Source organism: Rhinichthys klamathensis, unplaced genomic scaffold (assembly GCF_029890125.1).
Source record: "Rhinichthys klamathensis goyatoka isolate OS25496 unplaced genomic scaffold, OSU_Roscu_1.1 h1tg000769l_1, whole genome shotgun sequence".
Classification (NCBI taxonomy): Eukaryota; Metazoa; Chordata; class Actinopteri; order Cypriniformes; family Leuciscidae; genus Rhinichthys; species Rhinichthys klamathensis.
Window position 1 is genome coordinate 560,001 of NW_026607169.1, and position 15,609 is coordinate 575,609.

The 15,609-nt window shown below is 36.5% G+C and overlaps 1 protein-coding gene across 2 annotated transcripts in view; it reads right to left on the reverse strand.

Moving 5' to 3' along the window:
- sptbn1 (spectrin, beta, non-erythrocytic 1) overlaps nt 1–15,609 on the reverse strand; it is a 98,213-nt gene that overhangs the window by 70,012 nt on the left and 12,592 nt on the right. Inside the window, exons 1-2 of one of the 2 annotated variants that reach the window (XM_056243020.1) lie at nt 13,575–13,732; nt 313–464 (exon numbers count right to left, since the gene is read on the reverse strand). In XM_056243020.1, coding sequence (XP_056098995.1) covers nt 313–464; nt 13,575–13,689 — 267 coding nt within the window. In that variant the 5' untranslated portion in view covers nt 13,690–13,732. Of the gene's footprint in view, nt 1–312; nt 465–13,574; nt 13,733–15,609 lie in introns of those variants that run through there. The other variant, XM_056243021.1, reaches the window with a different exon arrangement.

The following is a 15,609-nucleotide window of genomic DNA, read 5'->3' on the forward strand; positions in this document are numbered from 1 at the left end:
AGGACAAGAGTGACGGAATAATAACACGTCTTCAAACCACCCACAGTCAGACGAGAGTATTGTAATCCATGCTCATTTGTATGGCCCCGCCCCCACCGATGACATCATCACCCGATGACACGTTTCCCGAAAGCATCGTTAGCCAACTATGGTCGCAAGTGCCGTAATTATCAGCAGTTAAAACTCATCTTAAAAAATTACATATAAAAAAAATTTACAATAATTTCTTAATGCATTAAAACAGTGAATGTAACTCGACACCATTGCCTCATGAATATGCAAATTATGGAACACAGCCCGGCTCGAACTCACCAGCCTCTCTCCGGACAACACCTCCAGCAGTTTGATGAGCATCCGTCCATCCCGGAGATCCATGTACAGATCCGTGATCCGACAGGACACGCGCGCCAGGTGCGAGTTCACCCATTTGGTGAAGGTCTTCTTCTGCACGGCCTCTCGCTCATCTGCAGGAGGACAACACACACACTTCATCAATAACCATACTTGTAATTATGTTATTAGTGGAAAATAGTGGGAAAATCTCTCTAAAGACTGGAGTGGACTCGGAGTGACGAACTGGAGCGGATTGATTTAATAAAACTGCTACAACAGCAATACCAGGATTATGAGTTACACAATTATCAAAGGTTTATTAATAATAATAACAACATTATCTATTTTTTTTTAAATATGAACAGGTATTATTTAATTTAAAAATACTATTAAATTAAAATAAACAAATTAATAATCTCAATTTTATTGTAATTCATTTTAATACAAAATGACTTAATATAAAATATTATTTAAATAAAATATATTTAAAAATAGAAAATAATACAATTATCTCAATTTATTTTTGGTTCTTTATTGTAATACATTTAAAAAAAATATTTAAACAAAATAATTTAATTAAGTTAAAAAAAAGTAAGTAAATTAATTAATTAATACAAAATTATCAAATATAAAAATTTTATTTAAATAAAATATATTTTGAAATAAATAAATAAAAATAATATTAATAATAATAATAAAATTCTCAAATTTATTTTAATTAATTGTAATACATTTTTGTATACAAAATGTCATTTAAGCAATAATTTATATAAGTCTCAATTGTATTTTTTAATAATTTTAATACAAAATAATTTAATATAAAAATATTAATTAAATTAAATATATTTTTTAAATAGTAAATAATAGTAATAACAATACAATTATCTCAATCTTAATACATTTTTAATACAAAATATTATTTAAACAATACTTTAAATAAAACATATTGTTTATGATTCCCATAAACAATATTCCATAATTGTATGTAATATACTTAATTAGCTGTGTGCTAATTAAGTTAACAAGTAATACAAGATAATAAAAAATCATCCTATGAATTATTATTTATCTGCTACAAACAACCGATTTCGCAGCTGAAACTGTGTTTTTTATGTGCTATATTTAGACAGGAATGAACTAGTTTTTCTAGGAAGAAATGAGGCCGTTGTAATGGTCCACAAACTTTGCACCAAGGCCACCCCCGAAAAACATTCCTGAATACTAATGACTGTTTTTGGATGAGGAATCAAATGATTTTAAAATAGTCTGTGTGAACCCACACATTCAACCATGTCGCAACCCGAAACCCTGTTGTTCGCCCTGCCAAATGTTCAGCCACTTTCTAGCCATTATCCCATAATTCATGTGCTATCAGACGATTTCTCCACCAATCAAACGCAGTGAACAATGTAACGCAGACAAAGGGTGTTTATTTACGTGGGTCCGCCCACGGGTGAGCAGTTCAAATGCACAAACTTATTTATAATCCTCCCAATTTTCCTGTTATTGCATTCCTCGTCCGCGCACAGACGTAAGCGTCTGATTCGATTGTTTTCCCGCCTCCTTTTTCCTGGTTGACCCCTGTGTGTTAAAGAGACAGACTGACCCCCCCCCCCCCCCCCCACCAACAGCGAGGGTCCGTCTGAGACCGGGATCGATGAGAGGAAGACGAGAACAGGGAGAGAGAGAGAGAGAATGGAGGGAGAGGTCTGACCCGAAACACAACAGAACCAACAATCAGAGGAAGAGGAACATCTGCCCGTGAAGCAGGACAGAGGACACACACTTCTACAGCTGGGAACATGTGAAGCACCAGCGTATAAAAAAATTAAATTAAATTAAATCAGTTAAAAAAAAAAAAATTTTATGAAAAATAATAATAATAAAAAAAAAATATGAAAAATATTTATTGTCTGGGTAAATAAAAATTAAATTAAAAAAATAATAATTGATGACTGTGTAAATTAAAATATAATAAAATATTTCGTGTCTGGGTTAATAATAATAAAAAGAAATTGATGAAAAATATTTATTGTCTGGGTAAATAAAAAATAATAATAATAATAATAATTGATGACTGTGTAAATTAAAATAAAAGAAAATATTTGGTGTCTGGGTAAATAAACTAAAATAAAAATATTTTGAAATAAATACATAAAAAATGCCATTAAGAATGTTTGCATTGTGACATTATTTTCATTATAACTATAAGCACATTTTGACTTCTGCTGCTTATTTTACTTCTAAGCTTTTGTTTTTGACTAATTATCAATGTCAATTTTCAATACGGTAACTTTTTACTGGGGTGAATGTGCTTTAATTGTTATGATATAGTAAAATAATGAAAACAATCTAAGGTCCTAAAATATGCCTTATTTTCTTCATGCAAATATCACTTGTATATATTGATAGATTTTGTGTCGTTTCTACTCGTAACACTATGAAATGTACCGAAGCTCACGCAGAGAGTGTATTATAGACTTCTACTTCAAACAATGAGAAACACACGCTACTTGAACCGCATGTGCAAAACTGATGATTGATTTTCTCCAAAGGCGACGGAACGGCTATGAAAGCAAATCATACATGGAAGTAGAACATAGTGTGTGTATGAAGCTTGACATGAGAGATGAAGTCACTCTCATACACACACACACACAGAGAGAAACGTCTGGCGGATTTATTCTCTTCTCCTGCATAGATCGCATGTTAAAACGCATGATCACAAACACACACTACAAGAAAAACACACATCTGAAATGAGACCGGCGTAATATCTCAATATATCTCGTAGAAAGCAGTTGTGTTGAATGGCAAGACCTTTGGTGAAGTTTCCAACTTCTCAGGAGTTTCGCATAAAAAGACACTTTTTCTCAACACTATCTCAAACTATGCAATCAAACATCTCTCATCGAAACATCTGAGCTGCTATTCACTCATTTTATACTTCCGTCCTCTTACTATTGACTCATTTGCATCTGTTTTTATTTCTACAAAGTGATTTTAGGAGAAACAAAGATATTTAACTGAGAGATTCCTTCGACCTTCGAAAGCAACACACTTTTCCTCTGGGTTCATGGCGCAAACTCACTTTTAAAAACTCAATCCAAACCACAACATTTCAAAACGCATGTTTTTCCCGGACGAGCAAAAAACGACATATTTCTGCAGGAAAAACAGATAACTGTGTGTTCCTTCCTCCGCTTACACGTCTGACGCGACTATATGAGCGCTTTGAGGTCTTTAGCGAAGTGTGTTCTCTGTTTACTGTCAGTGAATCTGGACAAACAAGTGATATGTAACTTAAATGTTCAAAACTCGTAAATGTAAGTACACATTGATGGCCTAAGACACGAAACGAGCGTTTTGTGTGAGAAAACGAACAGTATTTATATCGTTTTTACCTCTTGTAAACACAGCCACGTCCAAGTGATATGAGCGCGCGGGCGCTTTGGTCTGCGCAAGCGCCGGAAATGATCTCTCGCGCGTGTACGTGTAAAATTCAACGTTGGCTGTTGATATATCGAAATCGTCTTCCGTTGCGATTTCCTGTATATCTAAATATGTTTAGATCTTCACAGTAAAAGGTAACACTTCCGAAATCTCTGTGTAAACAATGAGTGACGTAGACGCGCGAGAGATCACTTCCGGCGCTTTCCGGCGCTTGCGCAGACCGAAGCGCCGGCGCCCTCAGATCACTCAGACCACAGACGTGGCTGTGTTTACAAGAGGTAAAAACGATATAAATACTGTTCGTTTTCTCACACAAACCGCTCGTTTCGTGTCTTAGGCCATCAATGTGTACTTACATTTACGAGTCATTAAATCATGTTTAATTTGGACTTCTCTGTGCTGCTCTTTGAGGTGGTGACCATAGACCTGCATTATATGACTGACAGACAAGAACGGTTTGACCTAAAAATATCAAAATTGAAACTACTGCGGAAACAAAGACACCTAACTTTACATCTTGGATGCCCTTGAGGTAAGCTAAAGCATACCAAAAATGTATTTCAAAGTGAACTATCCCTTTAAAAAACAACTATTTCTATCAAAGTTGTATAATGAAAATGCATTTTAATTACATAAATTAAAATGAATTACTTTTTATGTCTGTTCTCTATTTACTCAGTGCTGTCTAGGAGAATGAAATTAAATAGGTAAAATGAAATGCTATAAAATATTATTTTATTGCATTACTGATCATTACTGTGATGTCACTTTACTTTTGAGCTAATTTATTCAATTTGAAGATTTAAGCATCTCAGGATATTCAGCAAAGTGTTAAGCTCCCGTCTACGAGAAACAACTGAAATATTAAAAATATATAATAAAATAAACGTAATAATGAAATAAAATAAAATGATAAAATATATAAATAAATACAAAATCTTTAAAAATGATAAAACATCAATAAAATAATTAGATTAAATTAAAAATGACTGAATAAATTAAAATGAATTAATTAATTAAAAATATAAAAAATGATAAAACAATAAAACAATAATTAAATTAAAAATGATAAAAAACTAAAACAAATTAACTGGTGGCTTGAATATAAATGGCTATATAATAATGCTATTAAAAAATAAAATAAAATAAAAATATAACAGTTAAATTAAGATAAAAAAAATAATACAAAAAAAAAAGTAATACACAACAAAATACAAGAAATGACTGTTGAGCTAATTCTCAATGGCGATTCCTCTGCTTGAACATTGAAGATCTGAGCATCTCAAGATCTTCAGCAAAGTGTCCAGGAGGAACAGTCAGTAAACTGAAGAAGAAGATCGGTGTTTCTGCCCGTACGAGCTCGGCTCGGCTGAACTAAAGCTGCTTTGTGGACCGATAACATCACAGCCAAGGCCACCGAACGCTACATGTTAGCCGGGCCTGCGGATCCTCCCAGAGGGTTGTGGGAAGGGCAAACAATGGCGTCAGTGTTCCTCCCCTCGGCCCGGCTCAAACCGCAGGGAACACTGCAGGAATGCGTCCGCATCTGGACCAGGCACTGGGGAGACGCGCCTCGGTCCCACTGAAAGCTGCTTTAATATCAGTGGACGTGTTATAACCTCTCCAAACACAGCTCAGTGTCTATGACCTCTTATAAACCACACACTGTAAAGTTATAAACCTGCTCCTATATCAACGGCTATATCAGACTAGTAGAAGGACATTGTATACACGTATTCCTGAGGGAGTTTTTGCGCATTTTGACATTATTTTCACGATAAAGCACATTTTCTCCCCCCAAGCTGATCATTACTGTGATGTCACTTTACTTTTAAAGCTAATTCATTACATTTGAAGATTTAAGCGTCTCAGGATATTCAGTAAAGTGTTCAAGCGTGCTGTCTATGAGAAACAACTGAAATATAAAAAAAATAATAATAATAAAGTACAATAAAATAATAAAATAAATAAAAAACATACAAATTAAAAATTAAATAATTAAATTAAATTAAAAATTAAATAAATTAACTGATGGCTTGAATATAAATGGCTATATAATACTGATGTTAAATTAAATTAAAAAATAAAATAAAAATGAAAAAAGTTAAATTAAGAAAAAAAATTTAAACATTTTTTTAATTAATTAAATAAAAAATGAATAAAAAAATAAATAAATAAAATTAACTAAAAATTAACTTGTGTGTTTGCTGTGAAAACGTCGAAGGAGGTTGTATACAAGTATTCTTAAGTGGAAAAAATATCCAGAAAATGTGATTTAATATATTTTGAGTGCAATGGCAAAGTCAACTAAATGTCAACCAACATTTGCCTTTGAGCATCTGAGATAAATCAATACTGGAGTCTGGACCGTTCACCAGGTCAGGAGGTCGAACTAGTCATTCTGACGGTATATGCTAAAGCTTATGCTTCATACTAGTATATTGTAAACATTGTAAAACTGAATTCTCACAAATATAACGTCCACGTTCACGCTAGCGCTTTGATTCCGCGGAGATGTTCATGCTATCTGATGTGGCGGTGAGAGTTCAGCGATTGTTGATTTATTGGCGTTTCCTGCATCCTCAAAATCTTTGTTTGCTGACCTCGAAACACACCACACCCTATCCTGCGACACACAGATAGCATTGTCTTTATTTTCAGGGGAAACAATATGATCAAACTATCAGGAACAAAAAGTAGGATCCTGCAAAAATGCAAATAAAATGCACAAATTTAAGGGATTTAGACATGCACTAGTGTTCAAACGTGGCTGCATTTATTTGATCAAAAATACATTAAAAACAGTGAAATATTATTATGATTTAAAATAGCTGTTTTCTATGTGAATATATAGTAAAGTGTAATTTATTCCTGTGATCAAAGCTGAATTTCAGCATCATTACTCCAGTCTTTAGTGTCACATGATCCTTCAGAAATCACTCTAATATGATGATTTGATGCTCAAGAAACATTTGTGATTATTATCAATGTTGAAAACTGTTCATATTTTGGTAGAAATGGCATTTTTTCCAAGATTAAAAAAAAAAACCCAGCATTTATTTGTGTTACATTGCTAAATAAAAGTGTTATTTTTAAACGTTTGAACGGCAGTCCATATATCAAGTGTTTGTAATTACATTTCAGGATTTATATTCATTACGGTCAGCCTAGATGTGTTTGTCCAACCCTGAAAGAACAAAAAAGCAATCATAATATATTATTTTGAATGTGAATTCCAGTGAAATGAAAAAGAGCAGACCACAGCATTCTTCCCATCCCTTACATTACTAAACCTCCTGAACACAGGGACTCAGAGTTGCACAACATCTCCGTACGGAAACACGCGAGGGTCAAACCTGGGGTCAGCGATAGGTGAGATCAGCTCTTCATATGAAGCATTTTAGACTCTGTCTCTGATTTTCTGAGATGATAATTTATTCAAATCAAATGCAAACGCAGGCCACATTTGAAAATGGCTTTCATACTAAAGCCACTCGTTACTAAAGATTTTAAGAACTCTAAACAAACGACATACCATCTGTGACAACTACAAACCACCTAGTTACACCATAGCAACCACCTAAAACACCTAAGCAACCACCCTGAACACCCTAGCAACCGCTCAGAAACGCCCTAGCAACCACCCAGAACACCCTAGCCACACCCTAGCAACCACCTAAAATACCTAAGCAACCGCCCTGATCACCCTAGCAACCGCTCAGAAACGCCCTAGCAACCACCCAGAATACCCTAGCAACCACCCAGAACACCCTAGCAACCACCTAAAATACCTAAGCAACCGCCCTGATCACCCTAGCAACCGCTCAGAAACACCCAAGCAACCACCCAGAACACCCTAGCAACCACCTAAAATACCTAAGCAACCGCCCTGATCACCCTAGCAACCGCTCAGAAACGCCCAAGCAACCACCCAGAATACCCTAGCAACCACCTAGAATACCCTAGCAACCGCCTATCCACATCCTAGCAACCACCTAAAATACCTAAGCAACAGCCCTGAACACCATAGCAACCGCTCAGAAACGCCCTAGCAACCACCCAGAATACCCTAGCAACCACCCAGAATTCCCTAGCAACCACCCAGAACACCCTAGCAACCGCCTAGGCACACCCTAGCAACCACCCCAAACGACTAACTAAATGTTCAATGAGCAATATCACACTCGTAGTGGCCCGGCTGCGGACCGAGCCTGAAAGGAAGGACCGAGAAAGGTTTAGTCGACGGGTGGTTTCCTCCTTTCCTCTGATTATCTGCTTCCCGTGGCGTAAACGTCAGCAGAAAGGAATTCCTCAGACTTCCTGCGGAGTGGACAGATCTCTGAGGTCACCGTATCACGTTCAGCGCTCGGCTCGAAAACAAACAGAGTTTCAACACTTCAGGCTAAAACCACAGCACACGGTCTGGGCATTTCAAACAACGGGCAAAAATAATACAGATGTGACGTTTCACATATTTTAGAGGCAGTTACGGCGAGTGCTGATGGAAAACACATGCAGCGTAGAACAGGACACTCACAAACACAACATTGTAATGTATTTTTGGGCAAAATAGAATATTGAGTGTATATATTTTCATGTTTGACCTCTCTTTCGTGTCTTCTTTATGTGATTATGTCAAAATGCCCATCTTAGCAAGTGACGTTTATGTCTATTAACAGTTGAGAAATAAAATGTGTGTGTATCAGTATATTGGAGCCGTGAATTAGCTCTTAAAGTGACAGTAGCCTAATAAAGCTAATAACGCTAATAAAGCTAATAACGCTAATAAAGCTAATAACGCTAATAAAGCTAATAACGCTAATAAAGCCAATAAAGCCGATAAAGCTAATAAAGCCAATAAAGCCGATAAAGCTAATAAAGCCAATCAAGCTAATAAAGCTAATAAAGCTGCTGCTGTCTTTGTTTTTATTGTTAATCAATCAAACGACAAAGGACAATCACTCATTGCTCTTCACAGAATAACTTTTGTAACTTTAATGAGGATTAATCAAAAAATTTTCATGCCTGTTAAAAAAAGATATTTAGGGCTGGAAAATTTTCTTAAATCAAATTTCTGTAATATATATAAAAGAATAAAATATATATAGAAATATTTCAGAATACGGAGTTATTTTGTATTAAAAAAGTAAAATAAACTATATATATAGTAGATTTTTATGTATTTGAATATATTTTCATTATTATAAAAAAACAAGAATTTAAATATATATATATATACAGAGGTGAAACGCAAAAAATTTGAAAATCGTGCAAAAGTTATAATTTTGATGATTATGGCTTCTTATGAAAACCCCAAATTCAAAATCTCAGAAAATTTAAATATTACATGAAATCGATAAAAAAAAAGGATTTTAAATACATAAATGTCGGCCCTCTGAAAAGTATCATGCATATGTATATAGTTATAATTATATTAGTTTCACCTTTTAAGTTGAATTCCTGAAATACATGACTGTTGCAGGATGTTTCACCAGTATATACAGCTGGTCATCTGTCCCGTTTACACACACAGAGCCGGAGGGAAGCAGATGCATGTTTATCATGCCATGTTTTAAGTGATGACATTCCTGTTGTGGCGACTCACAGTTCCTCCAGTGTTACCGAGCGACAGCGATGAACGACCCGCTTCACCACGAGGGAACAGACTCCAGATGACAGTGAGCTAAATCACTCCAAATCAGGCACTTAGTTGACATCTGCTGCCTATATAGGGCGCTAGAGTTGGGACCAGAGCTGTTGATAAAGACTCGATCACAGGTGTGCGTGTATCTCTAACTCAATCTGCTGTTTCAGGTCGACTGGTTTAAACTCCACCCTTAGTTTCAGAGATACACGACACACAGAAACGAGGATGCGCACGAGTGCATCACTGCAGATGTGCCGAGGCCAGAACACACACTTACAATTCATTTGTTTCAGAGTTTCGCATCCATATATGTTCATTTCTCTTTTTTTTTTTTTTACCATTTCTGGCTGTAACGTTTTCTTAAAAAATGCTGGGTTGTCTTAACCCAATTTTGGGTCAAGTATAGACAAATCCAGCCGTTGGGTTAAATTTTTTAATTACATTTTTAACCCAACGTTTGGGTTTGTCCATATTTGACCAAAAATTGGGTTAAGACAACCCAGCATTTTTAGAATTGCTAGGATTCTTTGGAGAAAGAAACACTGCATCAGTGCATAACTTTATTTTTCAGCTGATGTTATCAATGCCACTTATTGTTTAATCGTCATTTTTTTAAGGTCTTATACCAACACTTTTCCCCATTTCCAAACATTTAGCAAGTAAAATTATGCAAACGGTGTTGTTTTCAGTAACTGAAATAAAGCTGAAATAAAAATAAAAAAAGAATCACTAAAATTAAAAATATAAAACATTGGTTTCAGTAACTTAAATTAAGCTGAAATAAAATGCAATATAAATAACATCTGAAAGCTTAAACTTGTATTAAATATAAAAATATAAAAAAATTATTTCAGTAACTGAACTCAAGCTGAAATAAAATATAAATATTACCTGGAAGCTTAAATTTGAATTAAAACTATATATTATATACTATATATATATATATATACTATATTTACAATATATATATCACTCTAAAAAATGCTGGGTTGTTTCAACCCAAATTTGGGTCAAATATGGACAAACCCAAATGTTGGGTTAAAAATGTAATAAAAAAATGTACAGTTGAAAGTGAAAGTTGAAGTTGGGTTAAAATTTTAAATTACATTTTTAACATTTGGGTTTGTCCATATTTGGCCCAAATTTGGGTTAAAACAACCCAGCGTTGTTTAGAGTGTATATACTATATATATTAAAAAATGTAAACTTAGAAATTAAATAATTAAGTTAAAGTTGAAGACTAAAATTAGAGCTATATAGAAATATTTATTTAAAAAAACTATATATATATTTAAATTACAAAAGCACAAAGGCTAATTGAAAATATGACAGAATATAAATGATATTAGAATAACTGGCCAGAGCAGGTTTTCTAATGAAATGTTCTTTGTGAAACGTGAACCGTAATTGTTTATGGTGTCACACAATGAGCTTTGAGTGAGTGTTCACTGCAGGAAAGGCTTCAGTGGTTCATGGCTCCGCGTATCGTTGCACTCTAAACAACGCTGGGTTGTTTTAACCCAAATTTGGGTCAAATATGGACAAACCCAAATGTTGGGTTAAAAATGTAATTTAAAATTTTAACCCAACTTCAACTTTCACTTTCAACTGTAATTTTTTTAATTACATTTTTAACCCAACATTTGGGTTTGTCCATATTTGACCCAAATTTGGGTTGAAACAACCCAGCATTTTTTAGAGTGTGAGTGCTGAGTTGCTAATCTCATGGTTTCCCTTCACTGCGTCTGACCGCTCGAATCTACTGTCTCTGAGACGTTTACATCAGGGTCGCCGGCCTCATCATGACAGGACACTGAGTGAATCAAACATCCTCACGCTGACCCAATCCTCCTGGGCCATTCAGACATCTCCCTCTGTCCCGCTCTCAGAGCCGTATCTCTGCCAACAGCCCAACAGAAGGTCATTGAGGAGACCAGACGGCTTGGCAGCAACACACACGGACGACAAAAGATCTGATTCAGCACGAGCCCTATGAGCAAAACTGGCCCATCGAGGTCCAGAAAGGTCCAACATCAGCTGGACGCAGTCTTACCGTCACTAAACTATCTGTGGAAACACAAGCTGCCAGGATCATGTGTTCAGCCCGTCCACAATCGCACTAGAAATCCAAGAATCTGTCATTTATCTTGGCCATAATCTCTCCTGTCATGAGGGTTTGAAGAATGCTCTTGTGTAGTTTGCATTGATTTTTAAGATGCATAATAAAACACAGAACGTCTTGGCTTTGGCGGGGTTGCAACTTCTAAATATCTTAATATCAAACCATCAGGAACAAGATGCTACATGTCAGAATGAAAGCAAATACTATCTAATATGTCCTATCAGTACACAAGCATAAGCTGAAGTCACATTTGAACCCGATAACACTGCAGATTAATCATTTAAATCCACAATGCAGTTGACATTAAAGAAATTCACTCACAAAGAAAAAGCATTGAATTAAATACCTAAGCAACCGCCCTGAACACCCTAGCAACCGCTCAGAAACGCCCTAGCAACCAGCCAGAATACCCTAACAACCACCTAAAATACCTAAGCAACCGCCCTGAACACCCTAGCAACCGCTCAGAATCGCCCTAGCAACCACCCAGAATACCCTAGCAACACCCTAGCAACCACCCCAAATGACTAACTAAATGTTAAATGAGCAATATCCATTGAATTAAACTGGAGATTTTGAAGTAGAAAAGCTAAAATTGTGAATTATGCATGACGAATTTTAAAGTATTTGGGCGGTGACAGCAATACGGTTTATCTACCATATTAAGTTATTTACAAGCCTGAGATGAAGCTGAATTACTCAATCTATTATAACACAGGTAAAAGGTCAAGTTTTCATCATTAAACTACTTAAAAGAAGTACATGGTCAATCTGAGTCACTGATTATCTGCACACAAACACATTTCTTTAGATAAAATCATCTGCTAAATGCATAAATGTAATGTAAGCTGCATTTTCAGCCCATCTAGTGTATCTATTTCTCGTCCCACCTCGCCAGCATGACCTCAAACTGAGTCGTGATTCATCGGCGTTTGCTTCTTTACAGATAACAGACCAATGACTCGTTTCACTAAACAAACTTGTGCAATCTCATCATGCATGCATGGCTCTTAAAAAGCTTGCTTTGGTTATCAGAAGCATGCATTGAGACTCAAAACCCAAAACCAGGGCTTTGAGGAGACATCTGCACTACAGAAAAGGCAAACGAAAGCAACGCCGTAAACGTGTGAAATCGCTGAGTGTGTGAAGTGCCGAATGCCTAGTGCACATCTATTGATTTACCCACAATTAGAAAAGATGCGACTAACACACGAGCTGCAAAACCAGGTTGGTGAAGTCTAAAGTGTCCACCACAGTCATGTTCACGGTTCAACGCATTTGCTTTGTCAAACTATTTAAACACTCAGAAAAAAAAAAGGTACAAAAGCTGTCACTGGGGCGGCACCTTTTCAAAAGATGCACACTTGTACCTAAAGAGTGCTTATTAGATCCTCAAAGGCACATATTGGTACTAAAAGTGCCTAAATAGTAAAATATCAGAACCTTTTTAAAGGGTACAATCCCAGTGACAGCTTTTGTACCCTTTTCTCTGAGAGTGAACAATGAGTAACAACAAAGGCCTCACGTGCATCTTATTAGCACTCGGACTCATTAGCACTCGCGATTCAAATGCATATGAAGCCGCAGCTTTAAGAAACATGCCACTATCAGTGTGATAGTCAGCGGAACAAAACAACCACTCCCACCTTCCCGGGTTTTCCATTGTTGTCTATGACGGGCCATTCAGCCCCCTTATTGACTCGGATCCCGGTGATTTTGGGGAAGGGAGGTTAAAGTTGCATGTTTGCATGAAAAGCATGCAAAAAAAAAAACTGACCATCTAAAAGCCTTTGCACTTATCCAGTCTGCAACACCAGACACCCTTTCAGTGAGGATTACAGGGAGAGTAAAACACAAACCGCTTTCTATGCATCTATTCACCCATGTATTTGATCATATTCTATGCATCTGTAGAATCACAGCTGCAGTGCTGAAGGAAACTCGTGAATCGGCATCATAGCGGTGCTCGGCGTAGCAACGCCTGTAAACAATGCATTCCCACATCCGGGCGCATCTCACCTTGCAGCTGCTTGAAACGCCCCTCGAGCTGGTTGTAGTTGAAGGGCATTTGCGCGGGGAAGCTCGGCTCCTGGTAAAAGCCCTCGGGGGCCCCGGACTCCCACTCCAAATCCATGATCCCTGAACCGAGAGGGAAACTATTTCCAGATTCCTCCCAGAAAACCACGGAATGAGAAGGAACAACAGCGAAGGCGAAAAGCTTATTTCTGCTCCTCTTTAAAATCAAAGATATCCGAAGAGCAAGAGGTTTCCGTCCCAGACTAATGTCCTAAAGGAGACATGCATGCTTGTTCGTCTTCCCATTCAAAAGAAGCGTCTCCCCCCCCAAAAAAGAACTCCAGCACACAAACGCCCCTCCTCCGGTCACACACTCAGACTCAGAGGATGGCTTGCCCACACACTCCTCGAGCCGACCCGTTTGAGACCGACTGCTCTGAATCTGCAGGAGTCAATGCAAGGGTTTCTGTGAGACTCCTGTAACGGAGCAGAAGAGGAGGGCAAAAGGGTTGTAATTTCACCAGCCTGTGTGTTTGCACATGATGTCACCACCTCATTACAATGAAAGAGGAGGAGGAGGAGAAGATGGGCCGTACCAAGTCTCCGGATAAGATGGGGGAGGAGAATGAGCAGGAAGTTGGCTCATTTTCATGCATTGTTGTTTAAAAGTCATGCAACACAAGCAGAGTTGCATAAGAAATGCGGAATGGCCTTTTTGGAATGTTGGACTAACTTGCATCCTGCCTGAAATTCCATTTGCCCAACATTCCGTTTGCTTAAAATTCCGTTTGCCTGAAATTCCGTTGGGCTCGTCCACTCGTCCCCCACCCCCCCCCCCCCCCCGCCGGCCATCTGTTTGCAAGGTGAGGAGAGACTCTGCCGTGAATGCAGACTTTGAACTACTTCTCAAAGTTTGCCTATTGAATTGCACTCCACTGTAAAACAAACATCTGCTGTAATTCCCACTCAGGAATCTCACTCGCACGGCTACGTCAGGAGTAGTAAAGGTCCAGGACACACAGACACACTGTGATGATGGCAAACGCTCCCGTCTGCTTTTCGTTACGGGTCTTAAACATGATAAAAAGCAGGATTATGCAAAGGCCCTTAACGGTGAATTAAAAGCCACACTGAGAAAGAAAAGGCATCATGGGATATTTACAGGCACCAAAGGAGTGTTTTTATGAGAGTGGAGCGCTGATATGAAACACTGCATGAAATGTTATAAATCAAGCAATAAAATGCTGGTTTGTTTTCTGTCAGCAACACTGTTCCTGGAACAGATCAAGCTTTTGTTTTTGCCGACTGAAGAAAGAGGTTGATGTTGTTTTCTTTAGAATTACAACTAAATTAGCTAAATAAAAACGTGAATGACAGGCTAATGTTTGTTTATGTTTTATTAATTTAATGTGTTTTTGTCATTTTTATTAGTTTTTTATCCTCTTTTAATTGTCATTTTAGTACTTCAGCTTATTTCAGGCAACATTTATAACCCCAATTTCTATTAACATTTTTATTAGAAAAAAAAAATTGCTTTATTTTACAATATGTGCACATACTTAAAAGTACTGGTTAATATAAGGTATTGCTTACGGTTAGGTTCAGGGTTAGTACCTAGTTATTACCCACATATTGTAATTACTATGATAAGAACATAAATATGTACTTATTATAGAACAGGGCTGTAAAATAAAGTGCTACTGAAAAATTTAAAATGTTCTGCTCTCCATTAAAAAGTATTAGGCTTTACCATAGTAGAGTGATATGTATATCATACTGAATGAATGCTATATTAATATACTATTATATATATATATATATCATCATACTGAATATATGATATTAATATACTATTTTCTACATATATATATATCAACATACTGAATATATGCTATTTTAATATACTATTATCTACATATATATATATATATATTATTATACTGAAGGAATGCTATATTAATATACTATTATCTACACAGTACGCCACGGTACTTAATAAAATAATCACTGAAGTATGCTCTCTCCACAAGCATCCTCA